The sequence below is a fragment of the Cyrtonyx montezumae genome, unplaced genomic scaffold, assembly GCF_038088225.1.
Source record: "Cyrtonyx montezumae isolate F1298 unplaced genomic scaffold, pur_monq_1.0 scaffold_3, whole genome shotgun sequence".
Classification (NCBI taxonomy): Eukaryota; Metazoa; Chordata; class Aves; order Galliformes; family Odontophoridae; genus Cyrtonyx; species Cyrtonyx montezumae.
Genome location: NW_027072034.1, coordinates 154,690,987 through 154,717,755, shown reverse-complemented (window position 1 = coordinate 154,717,755; position 26,769 = coordinate 154,690,987). Strand labels below are relative to the sequence as shown.

The window sequence follows — 26,769 nt, the reverse complement described above, 5'->3', positions numbered from 1 at the left end:
AGGAATGATGAACTGTGTAGGTCCAGCTCCCACAGCACAGTAAATCAGTGCTGCTCCACTTACATTCCCACTGATGGTAGTCTGGTCTCTAATTTCACTTGCATGAGCATGGTTCCTGAGTTCCCCAGTGTGAGGAATAGGACGTGTCCTGTAACTATTATGGGTTAGGAGGCAGGGTCTAACACGCCTGTACTGGAAGAGGGTCTCAAGGCAGTCTTTACTTCTTGAGCCAGCAGAAGGAGCTGATTTAAGTAAGGACCAGGCTTGTGATGAGGAAAACTGAGGAAGCCAATGTGCTGTCATTTAAAACTGGACAGAGTCCCCCATCCCTTCTTCTACTCATTTTAAACACTACCTACTGCCTTCCCTAATATGTCCATACATGAAGACCGTATATGTGGAGCCCACTGTGTGTATTTCTGAGATGCAGCATTTGCTGAATCCAGCATCTCTTGGGACATGGCCCAGCTGCTAACTGGGCCCTTTGGCCTGGTCCCTTCCATCATTCACACACCTGGCATTGCTTGAGCCAGCAGAAAATAGATGGGACCCTTGGTGCAGAAGATCATATTGCAATAGGGAAAGGTAGGGCACAGGGAAGCCCTGGCTCTGCTTCTAGATGTTCTGAATTTTCTGTGATGTATAAAACTAAAACAGCCCTCTAAAGTTTGAGGAAAGATGTAATTAATGCCGTTTTTATGCAGTTTTAAATGTACAATGGTGCACCTGTGTATTCTGAGAGTGTTATTAGGCTACGCTGGGAACTTACTGAACTTAACAAATTTCACTAAGGAATTTGGTACTAAATGCCATTACATTCACACGTGCAGACATGACAGAAGAGTAGGCAGAGTTTGCTGGAAATGAGACACCACAGAGAGGATTTTTCTCCTTCACTTTATGTAGATATCACACATCTATTATTAGAAACAGTGGAATTAGGCCTTACTGCACACCCTAAAGCTTCTCTTCCAGCATCCATTCCAGGCTTTGTACAACAGAATAGTTCCTTGGAGAAAATCTGCAAATCAGCCCATTGACCCAATTCAGTCCATATCTAGCTGCTATTTCTCTTAGATACCTGCTGAATTACTACAGGGAACGTTAAACTCACATGGACATACTGGTGCTCACCTCAGTGCTGCCTGTAGCCCAGGTAGCCCCAACCACTGCCCTTGAAGGCATAATCTGGTGATGGACAAACAGGGAATATATTTCTTCTCTCACACTGTTCTTTTCCTGACTACAGGCTCACTATTGTCACACAGTGACCCCCCCCATAAATAACAGAAGACAAGAGACAACACTGATAATTGGCTGCAGGTTGAAAGGAAAGCACACAATCTAGTACTTGCTCACCATAGGAATTAATGGGTGATAGAAAAGGATTATTTCCCCTGATATTTGTAAAAAGAAGTGCTGGTGATAAACCAAGCCCATTAAAAAGGAGGAGGGTGAAATGAGTGATGCTTCTAGACTAGATGAGATAGTGAGTTCCCATTGCTAAAAAAAGAACAAATGAAAACAAAAATCTGTTTTCTGCTCTGATGGAAAAAAAGAAGAAATAAGATGGAGTGATTAGGAGAGAACTCAGGCAGGACAAAAACTGTTAGTGATAAACAGCTACTGAAGAAATAATTGGAAAATGTAAACACATAGAAATGTGGATGATGACCCGTGTACTGGGACAATAGTGAAATTATAAGTTCATAAGTTCATAAGTTCATAAGGTTGGAAAGGACCTATAAGATCATCTAGTCCAACCATCCTCCTATCACTATCTCTACCCAACTACTAAATTAGCCAATAAAAGAAATGAACCGCGGAAGAAGAAGCTTGGAGATTTTGTGGAGAATTGTGGAAGGTCTTTCTGAGTGGGAGGGGTTGAAAGCAAACAAAGACAATCTGGTTTCTGTAAAGAAGTGATCCCATCACTGATAATGTCCTGTGTGAAGGGGGGATATTTGTGTAATAGCAGCTAAAGAAAGGTATCTAGGTGGGATGCTGATACCAGCTCCACCCCTTCTTGTGTTTGATGACAGGGGCGCCTTCAAGCCTAGAGGAAGGGACAATGGCCAGAAATGGATATACCCACTTCACATCCCATGAGCTTCCATTTCAGGTAGAGAAAATCCTTGTCTGCCTCATTTTCTGACCTCTGTGTAGAATGGAGATTGAGGACAGGGTTTGTAGCTGGTCCTAGTGGTCTTTTACCCACTCTTTTGGGTCTGGGGCTGGTTTCCAATGGTATTCTGTATTCTGAACTGAGATATCCTAGAATCATTGGGGGTGGAAAGGACAACTAAGATTATCTAGTCCACCTCTCAGCCCATGCCTGCCATGCCCACTACACCATGTGCCTCAGTGCCCCATCTACCCTGCTCTTGAACACCTCCAGGGACAGTGACTCCACCACCTCCCTGGACAGGTGGTGCCAGTGCCTCACCACTTCTTCGAGAAGAAATTTTTCCTAATATCCAACCCGATGTGCCTGCCCAGAGGCTTCATGTCCCCAAAATGACATTTGGGTCATGTTCTGTTCAGGAGTACTGCAGATGAGTCAACAGCAGTCTGGTGGCACAGCACAAGGAGCTGCTATAGCCATGGACTGAGTCAGCTGGAGCTGTGAGACGTGAGATATGCTACCAAAATGAGCAGTCAGCTTTCACCCAAGGATAGCACAGCTCTTTGTCTCTTAAAATATCTAAAAGCTTTCTCAGCACTGTGGGGAATGGGAAGATGACTTGGTGTGGCACTGACCCAAACCCTGCACTGCTGCCAAAGCTCTCTCCTTGAATAAGGACTCACAGTGCCTCAAGCCCTAGCACATCTCTGTGTGAGCAGACCCAGGCACTGATGTCCTCCACCACAGCTGATGCTGAGTGTACACTTCCCTCATGGACAAGATAGCATCTGCCTGTCCTTGAGGGAAGCTGAGGAAATGTCACACCTCTCTGCCAGCATCCAGAAAGCCTTTCTCTGCACCTCACCCAAACACTTCCTTGCTGTGTGGTACAAGAAACTGAGACTAGAGTGATTATCCCAATGGGAAAAAATCAGAGAGACTGTTCCCTGCTCCAAGTCTGATAAAGTGGGAGAGCCCACTCATCAGAGCTTTGACGTGCTGCTAGCAAAAGATGCTGCTGGCAGCATGACTTCCAGAAAATGGTGCTAGAGATCTTGATGTCTTCTGGGAACTGAAGGCATCTCTACTGAGAGGCCAGTGGTCACCCTGACTACTTGACAGTCTTCCTCTTTTTCTAGATGTACTGCCAAATAGCTGCAGATCCTACAAAACCTGATACCACTTCAAGGCATAAATGGCCAATGCCACATCAACATTGCTAGTGCTGAAGAGCTGCAGTTTTGGAAAAACCTGCATTTCTTATCCAAAGGTGCACTGAAATATTGTACTTAATGAGATCTGTAAGAACATGAGGAAGGTGAATGGGGACAGAGGGAGGGCTTCATCCTTCCCTTTGATAAAACTGGAGAGAGGCCCATCTTGCAGTGGGGAATTAGCTTTAGCTACTGGAGGGTTTGAGTGCTGCAGAGCTGTGGTCCTCTCTTGGTTCACTGTCCCTTCTGTGACTGTGTGGTGCTTTTTATCCCTTGCACTGAAAGGAAGTCATGGATGAAGTGGATGCCTTCCTGCAATAAGCATTCAGAACTCTATTATTTAAGTGTTGGGAATGGTGTTTCTATCTATTTTCTTTTCCAAATAACTTGAACAGCTGTAGGTTAACTGAAAGCTTTAGAAACTGGACACTGTGCCTTCAGGTGGAAGGCAATGTGTGCCATTAAATCAGATTGTGACAGAATCATCATAGAATCTTAGAATGACTTGGGTTGGAAGGCACCTCAAAGATCATCTAGTTCCAACCCTCTGGCCATGGGTAGGATTGCCAACCACTAAATCAGGCACTAGATCAGGTCCCCATCCAATCTGGCTTTGATCATCTCCAGGGTGGTACCCTCTTTTTTCACCTTGGACATCACCTCAAATTGAACCAACTACAGTAGGAAGATGTTCCTACATATCCCCCCAAAACAATGCCTAAACAGAACTTCCAGATCTGACTCTTGGTCATCTTAATGTCTCAGTGGATGGACTCAGTCTAGGCTATTAAGGACTACAGGAAAAACACAGTATTTTTAGAATGAAATTTCCCATTCCACTCACCATAGGGGTCTGGAAAGCGTTTGTCTGCCTGCCTGCTCTCTCTGAAGTCTCTAAAGAAGCATTATTTTGTCCTAGGAAGGAGATGTCAGTATCTCTTCAAAGAGAAAAGAAATAAACTAAAAAAAAAAATAGTTTACCCTGCAGTGCCTGAATCCACAAAGAGACTCAAAACCACAGCTGTAAACCACAAAGTTAGGCAGGCAGAAGTTCCAAATGCAGATCTGGTCTTAGATGGAAAGTAGTTATATGAGAGCAAGGAGATATATTATATCCGTACAGTGCAAACCACTGCTGTTCAGTAGAGATTCATCCATCAGTACCAGAAGAGAAGCTGGCCTATGGCTCTTGGCTGGTTTGCCAGAATTTTATTAAATGCACAGGAATGCCAAGTCTGTAACGTCTAAAAGTGTATTTATTTAACAATGAACTCTTTGAAAAGGGAGTCCCAAATGCGTAATTAATAATGAATCAGTGATTTGAAATCTGATCCAAAGCCTACTGAAGCTGATAGACTCTCTGACTTCAAGGAGTTTTGGATAAGGCTCTCATTAAGCAAAAGAAAAAAAAAAACCCAAAATGCTGAGCTAGCTAGTTAGTTATAAGAATATCATAGCTTGGATTCTGCACTTAACAGAGACAATAATCTGTGCCACACATAAATCCCATCTCTGCTGATGGGAGACTCACACATTCATGTGTCTGAAGCTGCACTTGAAATCTCAGAGAGAAAAGTTGCAAGAGGGTGCCCAAAGGAAAACCTCCAGTGGTTTGAAACACAGCTCATTTCCTCTTGGCACAGTGTGGGAGATGGCTGTCGCACACATCTCATTTGGAGGTAGCAGATGCTGCTCCTCCCCACACCAAGCTCCACTCCTCTACTTGCCCAGCAGCCGGGGAGAAAACCCACCCTAAATTCCTGCCAAGCTCAGCGTAGCGTGGTGCCTGCGTGGGGGCATGCTGCTCATCTGCCATCAGTGCTGCTTAATTCAGCTTGTCAGCGACGCGGGCATTCAGCTGAACCCATCCCAGCGTCGGCTCAATTTTGCAGTAGTGCTGTGACATAGAATTGTGGCAGCTTGGGGTCCCCTACTTTTCATCTGCCCTTCAATAAAAAGGGACTGGGGGAGATGCTGGCTGATGAACAGCTTCACTGTCCCATGTCATTTGTGAAAGACATAAGCACATCCGTTATATCGTTCTCTTGAGTCAAATATTTTTTAAGTACAGTAACACGGCTCATTTTTAAGCAATCAAATAATAATTAAAAATAATCAGCTCCCCTTTCTGCTGCAGAATCAGTGTATCTGACACTGAATTTGCTTTTTTAATGGCAAAACGTAACTCAATCTAAATGTAAATTCCTGGAGAATCTGCTATCTAATTCTCATTATTTCCACTTGCTTAATGCAATTAGAAACATCTGCCACTGATCAACTGTCCACACAGTGAAAATAAATAATAATTCATGCTATCTGCCTCCAAAATGCTTTTCAGAGTAAGGATTGCAAAGTGTTTTAAAACTGCTCTCTGAAGCCCAAGAGCTAGAGCTGTGCAAAATTCTTGTGACAAGCTCTGAGTCACACCCGACGCGTCTGACTGTGAGTCTCCATATCTCAGAGGCATTTGCTGACTGATTTAAGAGAATAGTGAAAATATATAAAAGTGACCACCCTGGTTTCTGGAAACATTTGGCTCACATGTGCTCATTTTCATAGTACTGTAGAATCATTAAGGTTGGAAAAGACCACTGAGATCATCTAGTCCAACCATCAGCCCATCCCTGCCGTGCCCACTAACCACGTCCCTCAGTGCCACATCTGCCCTTTTCTGACCACCCCCAGGGATGGTGAATCCACCACCCCCCTGGGCAGCCTGTGCCAATGCCTCAGCACTCTTTCTGAGAATAAATGTTTCCTCACATCCAACTTGAACCTGGCCTGGTGCAACTTAAGGCCATTCCTTCTTATCCTATCACTGTTCCCTGGGAGAATAATCCAACCCCCACCTCTCTACAACCTCCTATTAGGGAGATGTTGTGCTCTGCACATCTTTTGCACCCAAAGCCTGGCCTCAGTGTGGGGGGAAACCAGGAACATGCAGATGTTTGCACCAGCTGAGCTGTGGCTGATGAAGGGGTGACATAAGGTTGTAAATGGGATATGGGTGCAGAGGAGAAGAACACCAGAGCTAGAGGAGATGAGAGCCCCAGCTGTGGCCCCGGTTTGACTTTGCCCATGAGAAGAGTGGAGGGGAAAAGCAGAGTGTTTTCAAATATGAGTGCCTTGTGCCCATGAGGGTGTCGCCAGGTCAGGGACATGGAGCATGATGGCTTACCTTTAAAGCTCATGCAAAGTAAAAAGTACATTGAAGTACATGCAACTTCTCTGTATAAGCACTGTGGGTGCTCAAAGGACAAGAAAAACAAACAAGTAAAGAAAATAATCCAGCAGTGAGGAATGGGCTTGTTCATCCCAGTAGAGATGTGGAAGAAGAAAAGGCTGTTCAAGTGGAAGGGTACCAGCACTAGACACCTACTGCAGAGATGTCATCAAAAAGAGAACCAAACTAATAGAAGAAAGGTTCTTTCTATTCACCAAAAGAGTCCCCTTTGCACAGTTAAATCCCTCCATGCTTTTGCCTTAAAGCTGCCCAGCAGCAAGTGCCCATCTCATGCAACATTTTGGTTGCTCTGCATCTCTGATGCATGGTGCAGCCTTCCATGAATTCTCAGGTGCTCAGCCTTTTTCTCAGTCCCAGGTGCTGAGCATTGTCTGCAGTGGTGTTCCCACATTGCTGCATGGGTTGGGCAGACTCCATCCGTCACATGCTTGTCATGGTTTCAAAGTAAGGGTCGAGAATGAGGTGCAAATGGTTTGGTTGGTTTATTTTGTTCTTAAAACAGGGCAAGGCTCTTTAATTTTTTATTTCATTTTCAAGGAAATGAGTGTAACTTAGAGACCCTATAGGTTGCATTCTGGCAAGCTCTCTAAATCTGAGCCAGCACAGATGAGGTAAGAGTTATCTCCAAAAATAGGGATGAATCACTAACCCCAAATCTCTGCTATCAATTTTCCCAAAGGAAAACACCTTCCAGAGCTGTTGGATATGATGTTTCTACCTCCCAGCATTTGTTTTGACCTGCTACCAAGAAAGCTTCAGCACTGTCAGGACAGAGACTGAAGCTCCCTCCGCTGCAGGTTTAGATCTGTGCTTTTTCCTGCCCTAATATGGGCACTTTCACGGCAAAGGTAATATCAGAAGAGATATCATTCAAACATAATGGCGATGAACCAACTGCGAGTACAGATAGTGGGGAAAGGAAAAGATGCCCTATCTGTATGAACAGGCTCTCATCTGAAAGGGCTTCTCTGGGAGAGGAATGAAGGGGAAGAATAAGCACGTCTTGCTTCTCAAGATGAGGTCATGCATTTGTTGTTTTTAAAAACATGGCCCAATTACAAGCCATGGGCCATCTCCTCTGTCCTGAAGATTAGAAAAGCTGATGTGTTTTCTGATGACATCCTGTCCCGAGGCTGACATGGGCGCACATGCACATGAGTGCCACGGGCACTGCTCTGTGCCGTCCTCCTTGTGTGCGTGTTGCAATCAGCAGGCTGGCACTTCCCTGGGGGAGGAAGGGGGATTTGGGCAAATAACCCACCGAAGAGAGAGACAAATTCATTTTGACATCAGATCTCCCGGAATCCTCCTCCTAGCCAAGCGGCATGGGGCACTTCCCCCTAACGAAGATGGGAAGGAGTTGGTGGAGCACACACTGGAAATACGGTGAACACCGGCTGGAGAATGAAGGTTTGCTCTATCAGTTTAGAATAGCATTTTGGATTATTTCCTAAGAGTTTGGGTCTAAAAATAGATGGCTTTGGCATGCTCCTGGATAAAAGCCCTTGTAGGATGATGGGAGGAGGCAGGGAGCTGCAGGACGGAGATGTTTCCTTTCCCTTGCATGCTGCATGCAGGGGCAGGTAGAACTGTGTTGTTGGACCTTTCTGCCTTGCTCGGGGCTGTTTCCAGTTTCTTTTACCAAACCAAGCACACATATGCTGCCCTAAGCCAGCCCAAATGCACCCCTCAGGCAAACCAGTCCAACTTGACACCAATGCTACCTTCATCTGCCTCTTGCAGTCACCTGCACCAAGGCAAAGGGGAAAGAAACCACTTCCCAGTGAGATGGCAATGGCTTAGGATCCTTTTTACTCATTCTGTGCAACAGTCCTGAGCCCACTGCCCCACTCGTGGCCGAGGATCTCACTGGGTTGTGCAGAAGGTAGAGTCTTTTGAATGGAAGCTGAGATCCTTTGTCTCAGCTGCATTCAATGGGAGCTGAACAGGAGAGGGAAAAAGAATAGAAAAGAATTTTCTATTAACTGAGTAATGTGACTTAGAAGATCAAGCCTGGAGTCCTTCATTCACTGTCAGCCTCATGTTTGTTCAGCACAGTCCAATGGCAGCAATAATGGGAAATGCTCCATCTTGAAATACTAGAAATTGAAAATGAGCATCTTTTTACCTTAGAACAAAAGAAAATTTGCTGTTCCACCTCACTTGTCTTTATTTTTTCTGTACTACACACTTCTAGACCAATCAATATAAACAGAAACCATCAACTATGTGCAATATTATTTTCAAAAGCTGCTCATTCAAACCATGCTATACAGAAATAATATTCTATGTCTATTCCTATTGGACTGGAAGTCTCTTGGAAGGCATCTTTTGTCTTGTGTTACATTCAGCATTTTCCTGCTTGAATTCACTAACTTGTCTGCCCAGAAGGATGTGAAAGAGGGAGTGAAGCAGAAGAGGGTTTGGTCTGCCCCACCACCTTAATGCTCAGCCCAATTTAGTCCCAACTTTATGCCTGGTGGCTAAGCCCTACAGTTGCCCAAGGGGAATGGGGAGCGGTGTTGGGTGACGTGGTGCTGTCCATGGCTGGAGCAGTGTGCTGGGGGCAACAATAACATATTTCACAGCCACTGTTGTACACGTGCAGGTTATGAACAATAGCTCCATTGAAGTCGTGGTGCAGCTGAGCTGGGCAGAAACAATAGTGAATGTCTGAACTTCATCCAAGCAATTGTGAGTGAGAGCTTTTCTCTGCGATGGAGCCATTAGATGCTGGTTGTGCAATTTCTGTAGGGGTGTGTGTGCAGTGGAAGGGTACCAGGACAAGTCAAACAGCTGATGCTTTACAAAACTTTAAGAACTAACTCATCGAAACAGGAGGAGCTTGCTCCCTCCATTAGATGCTTTACTGAGTCAGTCACCAGCACTCCCAGTGAGTATGAGAGGCTCCGTAATTGCTCAGAATTAAAGCTATCTAACAAATTTTAGCAGAACAATGGAAAAAGAATCACTGAATATTTTCACCCATATTTGGTCAGCTGTAAAGAATATCCAGCTCTCAGCACATGCAGTATAAATAAACATATGTCTTCAGCTTATCTGTCTCCTGACAGCTCACGGATAGCTCTGCAGCCTGTTTTAGTTTAAATGCAATTTATTCTGGAAGACTGATAATAGGGATATTGATTATGCAGGCCCTAGGAAATCACACCTACATTTCACCACATGGAAGACTGTGATTGCCATTCCCTGTTTATTCTCCTATGAGGCTGTAAGCACTTTTCTTAAGCACTTTTCTGAGGGATTCTGTTCCCTGAGGCTCCTGACGTGGCACCTGACAGATGTGTGGGGCTTGTTTATGGGAGTCTTTCGATGTCCAAGGACATAACCTGTTTAGAAACCAGCATGCAGCTTGGAAAGTGGTGAACCTCTAGAAGACATGAACTACCTTCTGCCCTTCTTCCCTTGCCGCAAGGTGAGCCAGAATCTGACTCATTCTCCAGGGTCACTTTCCTGTTGGCAGCCATTGCCTCCTGCTTCTACTTGTCCCATCTTCTGCAGATTCTCTTCCCAGAGACCTGCAGGTGGCTAAGGAACAAATTTGGAGGAATCAAGCTATCCCTGCTGGGTTTCATTAATTCCCAATCTTGCCTTTCCTATATGCAGCTTTCTTTTTTCCAGAGCTGCTTTATTCCAATGACCTCTGCTGCCTGTACAGATTCTCTTGGAGGCTCTCCAGGCTCCTTGTCCATCTGGGCTCACTGCTGATCCATGCCCTGATGCTTTGTGCTTTTCTTGTCCTGCAGTCCCTCTCTAAATCTTGCTTCTGTTAAATCTCACCACCTAGTATGAGCTACCTTCCTGATGACTGAACTTAACATTGGTGCTCTCCTCCAGTAGGATAATCCTTTCTGTGATGTTCATAGCACCAGGGCTATTTCCATCCACAGAGTTGACATGATTACCCATGGAGAGCCTGGGAGAGTGTGGAGCTCCCAGCATCTCTCAGATCTGCTGGCCTTGGATCAGTTAATCGAGTCTCCATAGTCACACTGACCTTTCTGGAACCAAACCAAGATGGACAGCTCTTCCACACTCAGACTTCTGAGCCTTGCTCAGAATTTTCTTTTGAAGTGCTTTTATCAGCTTCTGTCACAATGCCTTTATCATAAAGCCTTTCCCCTTCAGCAGCTCCCCTTCTTTTCCACCTGAGATTTCTCTTGTCACTTAAGCCAAATTGTTCACTTCCTACTTTTGCACATCAAAATTCTTGCTCTTCTACTCCTATGCTTTTCCATTTCCATTGCCAAGCAAACCTTTCCCCCTCCAGGGTGGATGGCTTGGGCTGCTATATTCACTAGAGCCTAAGCTGAGAAATGGAAACACCCAAGCTAACAACTAGAAGGGATTAAAATCCAAGGAAATGTTCTTAACTGCCTTCTACTCACTGGCAATCTGATGCTCCTTGTTGGTTCCTCATACTGAGGAGGCACCATATGTCTCTATCAACCATCAGTGTTCCCTTGTTCCCCCCATGCAGCTGCTGTGCCCTCCAGATGGACACCAAATGTTCTGCAGACCATAGATGATGGTGGTGGATGCTTGCTGAGGGCATTTATCAAAGCTTCTGGAAAAGCTCAACACAATCACAGCTTGCAGACTAAAAGAACCAGATCTTTTAGTCCATTTTTCATGTAACTGTTAAGGTGTTGGAACAGGCTGCTCAGGGAAGTGGTGAAGTCACCATCTCTGGAGGTGTTCAAGAAAAGCATAGATGTGGAACTGGGGAACATGGGTTAGTGGGCATTGTGGGGATGGGCTGATGTCTAGGCTAGTTGGCTAGACTTAGTGGCCTTTTCCAAACTTAATGATTCTATGATTTTATTTACCTGGTCAAAGGCAATGTCTGTATATTGCACTGAAGCCATGTCTGCAGGATGTGAACTGACTATAAAGCCGATAACATTCCCAGCACCATCACAGCAACAGTAAATCTGCTTTGCTAATGCTATTTTTTGGTAAACAGCCAACTTTTCAGTTGAAAAACTCTCAACTCTTCGCTCAGCAAGAACACAGCAAATCACCAATCTTCACTCCCACCTCCCTGTTTGCAGAGCAATCTCTTTCCTCTGTCCTTCTCCATCTCATGGTTACCAAAGCCCACAGGACATCTGCCCCATTTGCTCTCACTGCAGTAGAGATGATCAAACTCCTCCAAGGGTAATTCGAGAGCCAGGGAAAGGACAGGAGGAGCCTTCAAGTTGTTCATCCATGTGGAGAGACAGACTGTGGTTGAGGCATTTGTTGGTTTGTTGATAGTTCCCAAGCTCCAGAGCTGTAGACCTGAATAATTTCTAATGCCAAAGAAGCCAGAAGTCTACTTTGCTATTTTACATACACTTCTGAGCTCAGCTGCAGTCTTACTCCTGCTGCAGTTTTTGCTTCTGAAATCAGACATATCCGAGACCTAGTGCTGCAGTTCTGGTAAAGAAAGCCTCCATTCTGGAACACACATCTAAGCACCCCTTTAGCCCCAGTCAATTTAAAATTACAGAATTTAGATCAAATTTTTGGATCAATCTTTAATTTGACTCAGATCTAGTTTCTGCACATTTTCTCAGTGCAGAGGACTGGATTTGGTTAGGTTCACAGCAGAAAACTCCAGCTGAGCTCAGTCAGCTCTCTAGTTATTTCCCTGCACAAAACAGACATTTTTTTCTTTCAAAGGGGTGGCAAACCACCACACGACTTCCAGTGCCACTCTGAGAACTGTTATGAAGTCATTCTGTAAGATGAAAGGACATTTTCCATCTGCTGCACTGCAGCATAGGGGCTGGGTGGGAAGAAGAGATGCAGGGAGCCTCCCTCCACTGAGATCCAGCCCATCTCTACATCCCATGCCCTACTGGCATGCCCTATAAGAAACCCCAGCAATATATTCCTTCTGCAGTGGGTGTAATACTCACCCTCACACTCGCTCGCAGAGCTGCCTCCTGCTCCAGTGATGGTTACAAGTGCTCTTGGAGCAGAGCCTGCCTGCACTGCAGGGAGCTGTGCTGGCTCTCCTGTCCTGGCACTCAAATGTCTCCATTTACGGTCAGGGCTGTGTTGCTGCATTTCTGCATTGGGAGATGGTGTTTTTAAGGGGAGGCCAGCTCCCACGGCCATGCCTAGAGCCAGTTCTGGCAGTGGAGCAGGGCTGGAGCCATTCTTCTGCAATCTATGTGGCATCCCAAGGGGATTCAGCCTGTTCTGGTGCTTGTTTATCATGCTATGAAGCTGGGACACATCATTGTGATACTTACACAAATACTCTACTCAAAATTAGGCACACTTTCCCAGCAGGTTCCATCCTCAATACCACCTGAAGGGGAAGCTTTGCAGTTTTCCCACCTTGCCAACCCAGGTAATCACCATGCATACTGACATGCAAAAGTGACACAGGAAGAAAACACCAGTAAACCCCAGCTGATAGCAATCTTCTGATCATGACTAATACTGAAAATACTGCAAAAACTCCAACAGCATTTTGGGAGGAGATGAGAATATTTTATTCCTCTCTCTTGCCATTATCAGGGGAGTCATTGCTCTCAAAAGGTGCTGTATAATTTCTTAGGATTGCAAGTAAGTCTGAACCTGGAGAAGCGAGGGTCCCTGGTGTGCTCTAACCTGAGCATCTCCCTCAGGACCCCCATGCTGCTGTCACCACTCACTGGCTCTCGATCTGGCTTGGAAGCATGTCCAAACTTGAAAGTTTACTCCAAGCTGAACAATGACTTAAGAGGTGAAAATATGGACTTTCATATGGATTAGCCACCCAAACACCAAAATTGTGCTCAGTGCTCTTATGGGAAAATCAAACTCCCAGTATTTCCTCTGATCAAATTTCAGACCCCACAGACAGCTCTGCTCTAAGTCTTGAACAAGCTCTGTTCCTGCTATAACTCTTACAGAGAGAAAGAATTAGGAGGCTTAGCACTTTTGGATGGCTGGAGCTGCAAATGGATAATACACCAGCAGCCAGCACAGACGCGGTGAGGATGTGGGACATGGCCAACACGGAAAAAGCCATGTTTACAAAAATCAAGATGAAAAGGAATGAAGAGCCAATTATGCAAAACTCTTCAAATAAAGCACTGCAAGCCTTTCCCATGCAACAGACAAATGATCCACAACCACATGAAAATAATATAACGAATATCAAGGCTGAGAGCAGAGGATGTGAGAGAATCCATTTTCTAGAAGTAACGAAGGGGACTTGCTTGCTGAAAAGGATTAGCTGAATAAAGCCAAACACTTTCTAAAAAAAAAAAAATCTCTTGCATTAGGATCTAAACATGCATCACACAGAAATAGGAAAAAAACTGGTGTACAAAGATCTGAGGAGCCACGCTCTGCTCCTGCTCACAAAGAAAACGCTGTCAAAAAAGTCTTATGTAAACTTGCCACACACAACACATCATCAACAGACATTTATCAAATGAAACACATACCAAATGCAACTCTTCATAATCCTAAGTCAAACAGGCTTTGAGTTTCAGACCCTCAGGAAGAGATTTCCATATGATCCTCCTCTGCTGAGTTTATGATTAGACCTTCTGAATTTCAGCATTTATCTGACAAAATGCATTGGAGAGGGCTTTTCATTATCCTCCAAGCCTGTGTCTGTGCCTTTCTTGAGCTGCTGCTCTACCGCTTTGCAGCCACCCAATCTGGGGGAAAAATGCTGTAGTCCAGACCACCTGATTGCCTAAAGCTAGGATGGCTTCGCTGGTGGTGGTAACTCAAAGCCCTTGTGCTATGTGCCATCACCCTAGCATTTGCAGAAGGGCTTATAAATGCTGCCTCTGAGCCAGAAGCTGACTTTTGGGGCTCAGCAATGCAAATAAAACAGATGTGCCTGAGGGGGTCCCACCAGAAGCATCTGTGTGGCCAGCTTCTGAGGTCTTTGTAGTTTGGGAAGAGGATCTGTGGTGTTGAAACACTTCAGTGTGGTCTGGAGGAGCTGTCAAAGGGAGCCAAGGCCGACTCCTGCAAACAACCGCAGGATCATTTACCACTTGCCATCCTCCTGCAGACTGAGGTATGGTCCTTGTTAACCATCCAGTCATATGTTTCCAGGGTTGTATTCATAACCTCCCGAGTCTGATCGCAGCTAATTCGCAGGCAAAAAGGAGTATATTTGCTTAATGCACTGCTCTGTGCAAACATGCTGATCGTTCCCACATGCATCTGTTTCTGCCCAGTGGCCCTCAGGCAGCAGCAGAGGAAATCATTTCAGCTCCCTGGAGTCAGTGGCCGAAGCAGTTTCAGATGCTCCAGAAGCCCTCCTGCATCCCTTCGAAGGAGCCATACCCATTTTCCTCATTCCATCAGACCCAACTCCTTCTGCTGGTTTTTGCCACCTCAAAACACAGATTCCCATTCACACAGCAGGATCTGCAAGCTTCCTGTAACTAGAGCATGTGAGATCACACACAAGTGCTGCAAGGCTGCATGAAGCCCAAACCAGGTAAGGATACTATTTGATCCCACCCATGGCAAAGAGATCAGTTCAACTGATTCCCAGTGATCTCCCTTAAGCAAGCCATAACAGTGTGAAATTTGGTTGGGAAAAGCTTCCATGAAAAGTTGAGGTTGGTTGGAAGGGACAAATTTTGCATGGGGATTTGAGAGCTCTCCTTATGAGCAATGCAAGCCAGCACAGACTGGCTATGAGATAAGTTGATAACCAAAATAAAGGTGTTCAGACCTTACAAAACTTTTATCTTCAATCTCAGCACCAGTTCTGAGCTACACGGATCAGCTGGTGAGGTTTTCCTTGTCAAAGAATACATCATTCTCATTGCTGGACTCTTCTTACCCTATGCTGCTGCCTGGAGCGAAGCATCCTATGGCCTCCCCAAAGCTGGCAGCTTTGCAGGAAAACCAGTGTTTTGCCCAGATTTGCAAAGAATATCAGTATTGGAGACATGAATCCAAACATCCTCTTCCCCTGTAGTCTGCTCTACCCCAGAGCAGTGTATTTGCTATGTCCCTAAGCAAAGGCAACTGAACACCATCAATTATCCAGGAAAGTACCTAAGATGCCTCAGTGGGCAATCCTGTGCATACATCAGCAGGGTACTGTTCAGAGCTGGGTCAGGCTGTGTGCCACAGAGGTGACTGCATTTTCTGGACATGAATTTTTCACACTCACACCTCCTGGCTTTCCTCATTCATACATTACTTGAGAGCAGCAAAAAAGATTTATTGTGCAAATAAAATTCAGCCATGGGTCACTTGCAGACTAGTTAGTGTGATTTACAGAGCAATTCACATCCTATATTGATCACTAGAAATTCCCATTGAAGGTGTGATCAAATGCTTAAAAGAATACATCACGTGGACAGACCCAGAGTTTCCCAACACAGCCTCCTTCACTCTCATCAGCACTGTGGCTATTTGTGTGCTTTCCTGTATGTACAGTGCTACTGAGAACAGTCCCAAGCCAGCAATTGGGTAATGCAGCTCATATAGAACTCCTGCAATGTGCTCAGACGGCTCACTGGCACTGCTGCCCAGAGAAGCTGTGGATGCCCCATCCCTGGAGGTGCTCAAGGCCAGGTTGGATGGGGCCCTGGGCAGCCTGAGCTGGTGGGGGGCAACCAGCCCGTGGCAGGGGGTTGGAGACGGGTGATCCTTAAGGTCCTTTCCAACCCAAGCCATTCTGTGATTCTATGATTGATACTGTGAACAATTCTTTAGCAGAGCCTGTCTCCAAAAAGCAATTTGTTTTTCTGCAACTGTTTTTGTGCAAAAAAAATTTCAGAAGGATCTTTATGAAATAGGAAGCCAGGTGCCACATCCTTGTGATACATGTGCTTATGGCTGTGCCTATGGATGCAATACAAGGATGGGCAGAAACCCTTGAGCTGTCTGCTAAGCCTCTTGGAGGTGGGTTAAGCCTTGTGCAGGGATGCTTACTGTGCAGAATCTGGCACCATAGAATCACAGAATTGTTTGAGGTAGAAGAGACCTTTAAAGGCCATACAGTCCAACTCCCCTGCAAGGAACAGGGACATGACAGCTAGATCAGATTTCCCAGGGCCTGATCCATCATCACCTTGAAAGTCTCCAGGGGTGTGTGCACTACATCTCTGGACAAATTGCTCCAGTGCTTCAACACTCACACTGTAAGTTTCTTCCTTGTATCTAATCTAAATCTGCCCTCTTCAAACTTGACTCTATTTCCCCTTGTCCTATCGCAACAGAATCTCCTAAAGAGTTTGTTGCCTTCTTTCTTACACCCCCTTTAGACAGGCTGCTCTCAGGTCTCCCCACAGCCTTCTTATCTGCAGGCAGAACAGCCTCAGCTCTCTCAGCCTGTCCTCATGGAGGAGGTGTTCCACCCCTTGGGTCATTTTGTGGCCCTCCTCTAAATGCAGTCCAACAGGTCAATGTCTCTCCTGCACTGAGGACTCAGTGGATACCATGGGTATTGCATTTCACTCTAACTAATGAGTTATAATTATCGAGCCATTCCCCTTCCAGCCCTGGCTCATGGCTAGCACCTGGGTGCTCTCTGACCAGTGCACACTGCGTGTCTCGGGGAGCTGTGGGACTCCATCTCTTCAGTGATTAAGGATTCAGAACTGCACTACCCTTAGCATTTTGTTAATGATGTTTTTAAGCAGTTTTCCAGCAGTGGGGCTGAATGTGCTTCCGGTGATTCATGGCACCTCCAGCTATCCCTGTTCAGATTTCCCTGGGTAGGATCCTGCTTCCCCAGCTATCAGCTGCGTCCTGGTTCTGCAGACATGGGAAGTTTCATTTCCTGCTCCTGGGGCTGCCCAGCAGCTTTGCAAAAAGGAAAGGCATTCTTCTCATTCTTGCTGTTAACCTGTTGGTGACCTCTGAGGGGTGAGCCAGAATTGTCAGGAAGGCTCAGGATATGGAAACATTAACAAGCCCTTGGCCAACACCAGAATCTCATTCTCCTTAATTCTCTATTATTATTACTATTATTAAATAGGAGGATAGTTCAAAGATGTATTTTAATGCATATTTGTGTTTGACACATGATTTTTAGCCTCTGAATGTCTTCAGTGATGTCTGCCCATGGCACCAGCACTGTACCCTGAGCATCATACACCAAGTTTGGTGGCTAGTAGTGGGGTAGAAACCCAGGCTATAAGGGTATTGTAAGAAGTTATAATATGTTTCTCAATTAAGTTATATAGTTACAGCATCATAAGTGACCCGACATGCTCTTCTGTCCTACCAGTGGGGGATGGGACTGTTTTGGCACAAAGTAAAACAAAACATGTCATGAATTAGCACAAAGCCCTTCCTACAAGCAAATAATCTCTGATACAAATACAGCTCAGCATGCAATCTCAGTGTGAAGTTGCTGAGAAACCCAATTGAAAACCTTTTCCTCTCCCCTTCTCTCCTGAACTATTTGGAGAAAATCCTTGGATGGGAAAACATGCATCTCCTACCTGGACAAGGAGCTCCAGCTTCCTGTCATCAAGGAGGTGCACTTGGCATCTGCGACCCTCGGTCATCTGCAGGAGAGAAGATACACGTGGCTCAGGGCATGTGGCTTTCTGTTTTGGCATGCAGTGTGACTGTTTCCCTGGGCTGCCTGTTCCACGCACAGCTTTATGTCCTTAATTATTATACTGGTTCATCGGCGCTTCCATACAAGCATGACTTATTCCAACTCTTAACATGTATGACAATATTAATAAAAATTTTATGTATACAGGGTTGCTTCTTCCAAGGTACGGTAGGTTTTGGTGGTAAGAAGTAAATGAGCCACTGCCTTAGGGAACTCCTCTGTGGACAGCCAAGGCTTTTCGTGACTCTTCTCTTACAAAGGAGAAAGAAAACTTTGCTTTGCACGATTATGGATCTAGGCTCTGCCCCTAAAGCCATCACCCACACACAATCCACTAATGGGATAAGTGCAGCCTAAGCCTCTTTCACTACAGGAAATCTCTTCCTCAGCACGATTTGGGCAGCATTCAGGCAGCCCTAGGGCAGTCACACATGCCTTGGCCCTGATGTGCTGCTGAGGCTCCTGGTAACCTACTGCAGTCCATCCAAGGAACATCCTGAGGGTTTGATGAGTTGAGGGGAGACTCCCAAGCATGCATGGCCTAGGCAGTACATAGCCATAGCACAAGGTCTTCATCCTCAGCTGTAGGATCATAGAATTATTGAAGTTGGAAAAGACCACCAAGATCATCCAAAAATCCATCTACCACCAATACTGCCCACTAAACCACGTCCGTCAGTACCATATCTACACAATTCTTGAACACCTCCAGGAGCAGTGACTCCACCACCTCCCTAGGCATCCTGTTCCAGTGTCCAACCATCCCTCTGGAGGTGAAGCTATTCCTAACATTGAATCTGAACCTCTCCCAGTGCAACTTGAGACTATACCTTCAGTAAGGTGAATACCCTGGATGAATAGTACCCACACAATACAATGAAGATGGTCAGTGCATTTTTGGATGGATTATCCAGATAGTATAAAGAAACCCAATACATTAGGAAGGGCTCATCTGACACTGAAGGTCAAGGCTCTCCAACAAGAGATCCTTCCTCAGTGGTGGTCAGCCCTTAAATGGGGTCTGGGAGAGGTGGAGCCAGACTCCACCCCTTCTGGTCACACAGGTGCATTGCCTTCACCTGTGCTCCTGCAGCTGACTCAGTGCTCACCTCAGGTGATCAGTGGGTGGTTTAGGACATGATTCAACAGTTCCCATACACCTTCTCATCCTATTCCTGTTACCTGAGAGAAGACATTGCTCCCCCATCACCACAGCCTCCTTTCAGGTTGTAGAGAGCAATACGGTCTCTCCTGAGCCTTCACTTCTCCACACTGAACAATCTAGTCTCCAGCACTACCTTCTCATCCTGCTGGCTGACTCTCCTAGCTGCTCCTGTCCTCTTCACCAGCTCTGTCTCCTGTCCACTTCCCCACCTTCTGGAGTCAGAACAGATCAAACCTTGTCCAGGCCTTGGCCTCTTCCCTGTAGCAAAAATTCAGATGTGCCAACAACTCCAACAATTCTCAAGGTGACAGTACAACACAGAGAGTGTATTATGGGTCAACTTCAGTCAAAACTCCACTCTATTCAGTGTTTGTAATGCCACATGTGGAGTGCTGTATCCAGTTCTGTCCCCCATCTAGTACATCAGAGACCTGTATACACTGGAAAGAGCACAGTGTAGGGTCACCAAGATGATCAAGTGACTGGAGTATCTCTGCTACAAACAGAAGCTGAGAGAGGTGACTTACTCCTGAGTTGCTCTGGTGAATACCAGAATACCATACATAACCTCAGTTTTCCTCTTGTTTTCTATGAGGAAAACTGAAGCCCTGACACTGCAGCCAAAGGAAAACCTTATAAAAAAGGGCTTCTCTTATCAACCACTTACCACCAAGGCAATAAAATGTCTCTTATGGGAATTTCATCTAGTAAGAAATGCTATGCAAAACATCTCTTCTCATAAGGTATATTATTTGGTAAGAGCTTTTTTTTTTTTTTTTGTGAACTGTGTATTAAGCAGCATTCAGTGTGGTTGTGTAGGTCCTGCTCATGTGGCTACAGGGAACCACAAGCCATTCTGGGCTTCCACCAAGCAGAACTGTGGACAAAGCTCAGAGCACTCTGCTTCTATCTCCCTGTCATGCCCTTGCTGTCAGATATCTGCAGCATCCCCAAGATAGAGAGTGCGCGTCAATATTGAAGTTCTAACATGAGTTTACCCAAGGCAAGGAAGAAAGCAGTGACTTTTTCATGGCAGTGACATGTGACAGAAGGGACAGGAGCACAGTCCATCACTTGCATGTTGCACTCCATCAATTATACAAAGTGGAAATGAGGAAAAAATGAAGGTAATAGGAGCAAGAAGGAAAATGGACTGAGGTGATATTTAGTTTTCAGAAAAGTACATTCCATGCTTTCCCAACCCAGAGTTTCATCCCTTCTCAGAGCTCCTGCTTAAAGAAATCCCAAATACAAACAGCTGGTAGTATCCAAATGTAGTGAAACTCTGAAATACAGCACAGATGATCAACAAATTGCAAATTCATGAGCATCACTCACAGAAATGGGGAGGGGGAAGAGAAATGGAGCTAGGGAAATCATGCTGCTTCCACATCAGCTCACCCCGAGCACCTCTGTCCATCAGCAAATCCTTAGTGGCTCTCAAATACCATGTTAATATGTATAGTTTGATCGTGCAACATCTGAGCATACTTCTTTAATTCTTTAGTGCCATTTTGTTACTGTGCCTCTTAGTGGTTTGAAGGTTTGTGTTACAGGATAATGACCCAACCCCTTTCCTCCCTCCTCACTGCTTTATTATTCAAATAGGCATTTAAAGTCCACAATATATGCTTTTTACCTTCATCAGAGCAATACAAACTCTGCTAGATTGTCAAAATGGAACATTTTACAGTACAGCAAGAAGGAACTGTTTTAGTACAGGCCGTCCATGTGGAAGATGGTGATTCTGATGCTTTGCAATTCCACTTCTCTGTGGTGTCTGTTGCACAGCAGTGAGTCTGAGGCTGGCTCTCGAGGAACACAGAATCCCTTCTGCTTCTCTGTGTAATGAGAAGGAAAGCCAACACCAGAGTTTTATGGATGGGACTGTGAGATCTGCAGGTCACTAATGATGAGCTGAGCAGCACCAGAGTTTGGACAGAGGAAGGCTACAAGGAGACAGCTGAGGTTCTCTACTCCTGAAATTCTTACCCTGAGAAAGATGGGTGAATCTAAGGGTACAAAGGCATGGGTTTCCTCCCAACAAAGAAAAGTAAAATTTCAGAAGAGTAGAATACTGGACAGAACTGTTGATAGTAGGCGAGGACAATTGGTGTGAAGTGTAGAGGTTTGCTCCTGATCATGTCCTGGTTTTCACTGTGACCTCAGTGGCTCAGTTTCCTGTATCATCAGTACAGGCTCCTAGTCCTTCTGGAGGTTAGGAACCATCTACTTTAACTTTGGAAAGTAAAAATTCATGTGTCTAAATCCTCCTGACTGTCCTGATGTCTATGATGCTCAAATCAGAGAGTTGCATCCTGGGCAAGGTAGCTGACCCAATTTCATCCAACACTTGTGTTTTCCACACCTGAAGTCATGCCATATTGCTGAGCCCAGGCAACTCTCCAACATGGGATCCAGGCTGTGGTGTCCACAATGACTCCCTGCGTCTCTGATACTTCACAAGAAGCACAAAGAGCTGGAGCTGTGCTACAAACTCAGTGCTAACAGTTCACCCATATGGCAGAGAGCAGCATTCTTCATATGTGAAGAAGGGCCAGATGCATTCTGTGGGCCAGACTGATCACAAATTCAGATGGGAATTATCCAGCAAAACACATAACAGTTTTTTGGTTTGTTTTCCAAAACAGCTCAATACGTCACATTCTTCTGAAAATCTGTCACTTCTTTTAGTGCCTGTACATGTAGTATGACCCCAGAGTGCTTGAAGAGCTGAACATAAGCACTTTTAGAAAGCTGAAGATAACACATCTCAACCACACAGACACAGATGGTGCTTGTGAGGCACATGAAAATCTGCAGAAACCCATTCGCATGGATGAGGTGCTGAATGCTCAGGAGAGCCGATCACATTCAGGGTCACCATGCTCTATCTGCACCCTGGCTTTATGGAGAAGAGGAGGATCAGGGAAGACCCTATTGCTTTCTACAGCTCCCGGAAAGAAAGTTGTAGATAGGTGGGGATCAGCCTCTTCTCCCATGTAACAGCCATAGGACAAGAGATAATGGCCTTAAGTTGTGCCAGAGGAGGTTCAGGTTGGATATTAGGAAAAAACTTATTCTCATAAAAAGTACTGATGCAGTGGCACAGCTGCCCAGGGAGGTGGTGGAGTCATCATCCCTGGAGATGGTCAAGACAAGGGTAGATGTGGTGTTGAGAGGCATGGCTAGTTGGGCATGGTGGGAGTGGGTTAGTAGTTGGAGTAGATGATCTTTGTGATCTTTTCCAACAACAATGATTCTATGATTCTGCATGTGGAAGATGGGAAGAATGATTCTGTCCTCCTCTGCAAGACAGTTTGAGAGGCATCAATGGCAAGTTTTGATGTATGCACTAGGATCGTGTGAATATGCTATAGAAAGCAACTATCACTCCTGCTTACTTGTGGGATCTTCTGTATCTTGGCTGCTTTTCTCAAGGAAAAGACATTTTAGTTACCTTTGTCACAAGCAACAGACTCTAAATATTGTTTGGAGGCTCCTACCCAAATATTTATATGACGGTTTTCCTAAGAAAGACCATCTGGCAGCTGTTTTGCACTGCTGCACGAACCACTCTGGTGACTTCCCTCCTCCCTATTCATCTTTGCTGTAACTCCAAACACTGGTTTGGAGCATCCTATAAACTGTCTGCAGCATCTCTGTCTGTTGCTGCATTGCGCTCTGCTAGTCCCTGCGCGTGTGTCATCTTGTCACTAAATTATCTGCAACTGTCCACAGAACTGCTGCATCCACTGCAAACAGCAAAGGTGACAGGAAGAAATGACTCCAAAGGGAACCTTTCCCTTTCAAAATGAAAAAATCCTCTTGGTGAAGGCACCATCACACTAAATAACTCCAAGGCACCAAATGCAAACGCTATTTACAATGGCAGTTCTATAAATAGTCGTGGCACGTTTCATTATCCAGTGACTACAGGAATAAAGAGGATACAGCATATTCTTCCACGATTCAAATCAGAAATTATAATTGGAGGCAGAAAATTTCATAAACGGACGCTGCATGTATAGAAGGCAATTACTGTGCGGAGCACACAGAAATCAGTGTCACTCTGTCCATCGTTTGGACAGACCCGATGAAAGGAGATAGAGAGAGACGACAGCCTGCTGATTAAAACAAAGCATTAGATTAAACACCCTGCTCCCACTTGACCACTTCTTAGTGCTTTCCACCCTGCTTGCTTTCCAGGTCTAAAACACTCCTGCACACTCATTTCCCTGTTCTTCCCTTTATCAGAAAGGGCAATAATGTTGCAGGCTTATTTCCACCTGATCCTTGCTGGCTCAAAGCTCAGAGATTGGGGAGAAAGACAGGAGAAACTCGAGAAAGAGGGACTACCATGCTGTCTGGATGTCCTCATTTCTACCGCTTATTTCCACGACTGCACCCTAACAAAAAAGTGGGATGTCTGGTCTGAAAATTTATTTCAGGAGGGAGAAGAGTGATTTTATTTTGACAGAAGCCTTATGGCATAGGCAGCATTCTAAAATAAGACGCCACAGACGTACAAGTGTTTCTCACTACAATGCATAGAAACCCAACAGTCAACACTTCTGCCATTCAGTTAATTCACTGGTGAGTATTTCTTATTGGAAAGGCTACTTAGTATTCTGGAGCAAGACAGGTCAGTTGTAAACCAGTTTTTATTTTATTTATTTTTTATTTGAAAGGAGATTCTAACCATGCCCTTGGACACTTGGATTTGTTAGAATCATTATGGTTGGAAAAGATCTCTAAGATCATCCAGTCCAACCGTCAACCCATCTCCACCATGCTCACTAAACAATGTCCCTCAGTGCCACATCTACATGTTTCTTAAACATCTCCAGAAACAGTGACTTCACCACCTCCCCGGGCAGCCTGTTCCATCTTTTTCCATCCACTCTTTTGGAAAATAATTTTTTCCTCATGTTCAACCTGAACCTTCCCTGGTGCAACTTGAGGTCATTCCCTCTTGTCCTATGGCTGTTACATGGGAGAAAAGGCTGATCCCCACCACATTACAATCTCCTTTCAGGTGATTATATAGTGTGATAAGATCTTCCCTGAGCATCCTCTTCTCCGGACTGAACAATCCCAGTTCCCTTGGCCACTCCCTGTAAGACTCCATTCCAAATCCAAGCAGCCTTTCCATAGCATTTCTATAGGAGAAATGAAATGTCACATTTTCAACTACCTAGTTGGTTGCAAACAGAGCTTTGGAGCATAAAGCTTGGGGTAGGGAGAGATCTCATAGATATAGATGGCGCTGACATGAAGAGAAGTAGCAGAGTGATTGGTGATGCATAACCAGACTCTGTCTACTAAAGAGGGGTGAGCTTCCCTGGTGCAGAAACCTGAGGCTGTGTAAAATGCTCACATGGTACATAGTTAGATGAAAACTAGAAAATATATGCCAGTGACAGTTCTGCATCTCCCATAAGATCTGTCACACCAAAGAAATGTATCAAATGCAAGTCCTCTGGCTTTTCCTGCAAGCATTTTGTCCTACCCCTTGAATAATCCACGTCCATATCCCACTGGGCAGGGAATGAATTTTAGGATCATAGAATCATAGAGTCACAGAATCACAGATTCATAGAGCCGAGTCTTCCTGGAACAGAAGGGAAGGTGTGTACACTGGGATGAGATCTGCGTTACCCAACCACTGTGTGAGCACTGAAGGAGAGTGACTAGATGAGCACTAAGGAGAGCTGCAGGCTGAGTGACCTGGTGACTTCCCTGTTTTGTCCTGAGAGCTGACAAAAGAGTTCCTGGCTTGCCCAGGGGCTCCATGCTTCCTGAGGACTCCAGGCAGTGTTTTCCAGCCCTGAGATCCCCTAGAGAAATCTGCACAGGTTGTTTCTCATGTTGTCTGCAAACAGCCATCAGCAAAAATGTTCTGATTCAGCAAAGCACAGAACCATGCACATAAATCCCTTTTATTTCAGCGTGACATAAGCAAGTGTTTAAGTGGCTTACTGTATCAGGGCTGAAATGAAAAACTGTCTCCTACGGTCCTTAAGTCCATTTACAACATCAAGCAATAACTCTCAGGCGAACTTTAAAGCTGGGAATGCCGCTTCTTAACCTCTAAAACACTCAGTGCTTGAGCTGTGGAGTTAGAATTAAATGTAATTCCAACGCCGCATTTTAAACCAAGCAGGGCATTACTCAGCAGACGCCTAAATCACCGCTCTGAGAGCGGCTGGCCACGGAGCTCAGCTCTCAGCTATATCCTGAGATAAGAAAGCCCTTTCCTGGTCGGAATGGCTTCCTCACTAGAGTGCAGGTTGTGCTGGCTTATGTCACGTATTGTTTTCTTTCTTAAAATAATAGAGATCTCAATCTTCTCAGATGGAAGGAAACCAAGCCATCGTGAACCCGCTCTGCCTTCTGATGTTAACGAAGAAGAGGGCTTTCCCAGTGCATACTTCTTACTATGTTTGACTCTTTCTCCCACATAACTCTTGCTGTTCCCTTCCTTGGCAAGAAAAAGCAGCTGGCAGCTTAAAAATATAACATCATCCAGGCAAGATTCTTGCTGTCTACAAGGCAGGAGCTGAATCTAAGAGAGCTGGGCAGAGCATCCTCTGAGCTCTGGAGATCCCAGTGTGCTCAGGGAGATGGCACTGTTTTCAGACTAGAGGATTCACTGGCTACAGATGTCTTGTACTTGACAGACTTGTAACCCATCTGGTACTCAGGAAAACTGTTCCACTGCTGCCTTGATAGTGAGAAACCTTATCTGAGCTGGTCAGTTTTAAAGTTTGTTCAATGTGAATACTTGCTTCGGATCGATGCTTTTAGGTGAAGAAAATGCCAGAGCTCTCTTTTGTGCAAGCAAGTTTTAGATGGGTCACATGACAAGCTGTTTGCACTGTGCACCACTGAGCACTGTTACACGAGGTAAAACTCACTGGTCCACATGACAGCAACGCAACCAGAGGGTCACATCCTATGGGAAGTGGCAGGCATGCAGGTCAGACAGCCCATGGCTCATCCCACTGAATTGACTGTGGGACATGCTATTTGTCCTACTCCAAAGTAATATACAAAGGCAGCAAAAAGGGATCGAAATGATCAAAATGCCACTATTACAAATTCTGTAGCAAAAAAGGTCCCCTCATCCCTAAGTTAACATGACATGGCAGGTAGAAAAACTTCCCTGCTGTAAACTTCCCAGTTAAAACCCCAGATAAGTTGACCTGCATGCAAATTTCTCCTGAGCTAGCTCAGCTCAGCCAAGCTGCATAAAGAACATCTTTATTCATAGAATCACAGAATCATCTAGGTCAGAAAAGACCTTGAAGATGATCAAGACCAATCACCAATCTGACCTAAACAGTCCCATCACTAAACCACATCCCTTAATGCCTCATCACTTAAATATCGCCAGGGATGGGGACTCTACCATGCACCTGGTCAGCCCATTCCAATGTTTGACCAACCCCC

The 26,769-nt window shown here is 45.2% G+C and overlaps 1 protein-coding gene across 3 annotated transcripts in view; it reads right to left on the bottom strand.

The window, feature by feature from the left end:
* FRMD4A (FERM domain containing 4A) overlaps positions 1-26,769 on the bottom strand; it is a 200,396-nt gene that overhangs the window by 100,609 nt on the left and 73,018 nt on the right. For 2 of the 3 annotated variants that reach the window (XM_065743729.1, XM_065743730.1), the window contains exon 2: positions 18,028-18,093. In XM_065743729.1, the coding sequence (XP_065599801.1) occupies positions 18,028-18,093 (66 nt within the window). Of the gene's footprint in view, positions 1-12,510; positions 12,546-18,027; positions 18,094-26,769 lie in introns of those variants that run through there. The other variant, XM_065743731.1, reaches the window with a different exon arrangement.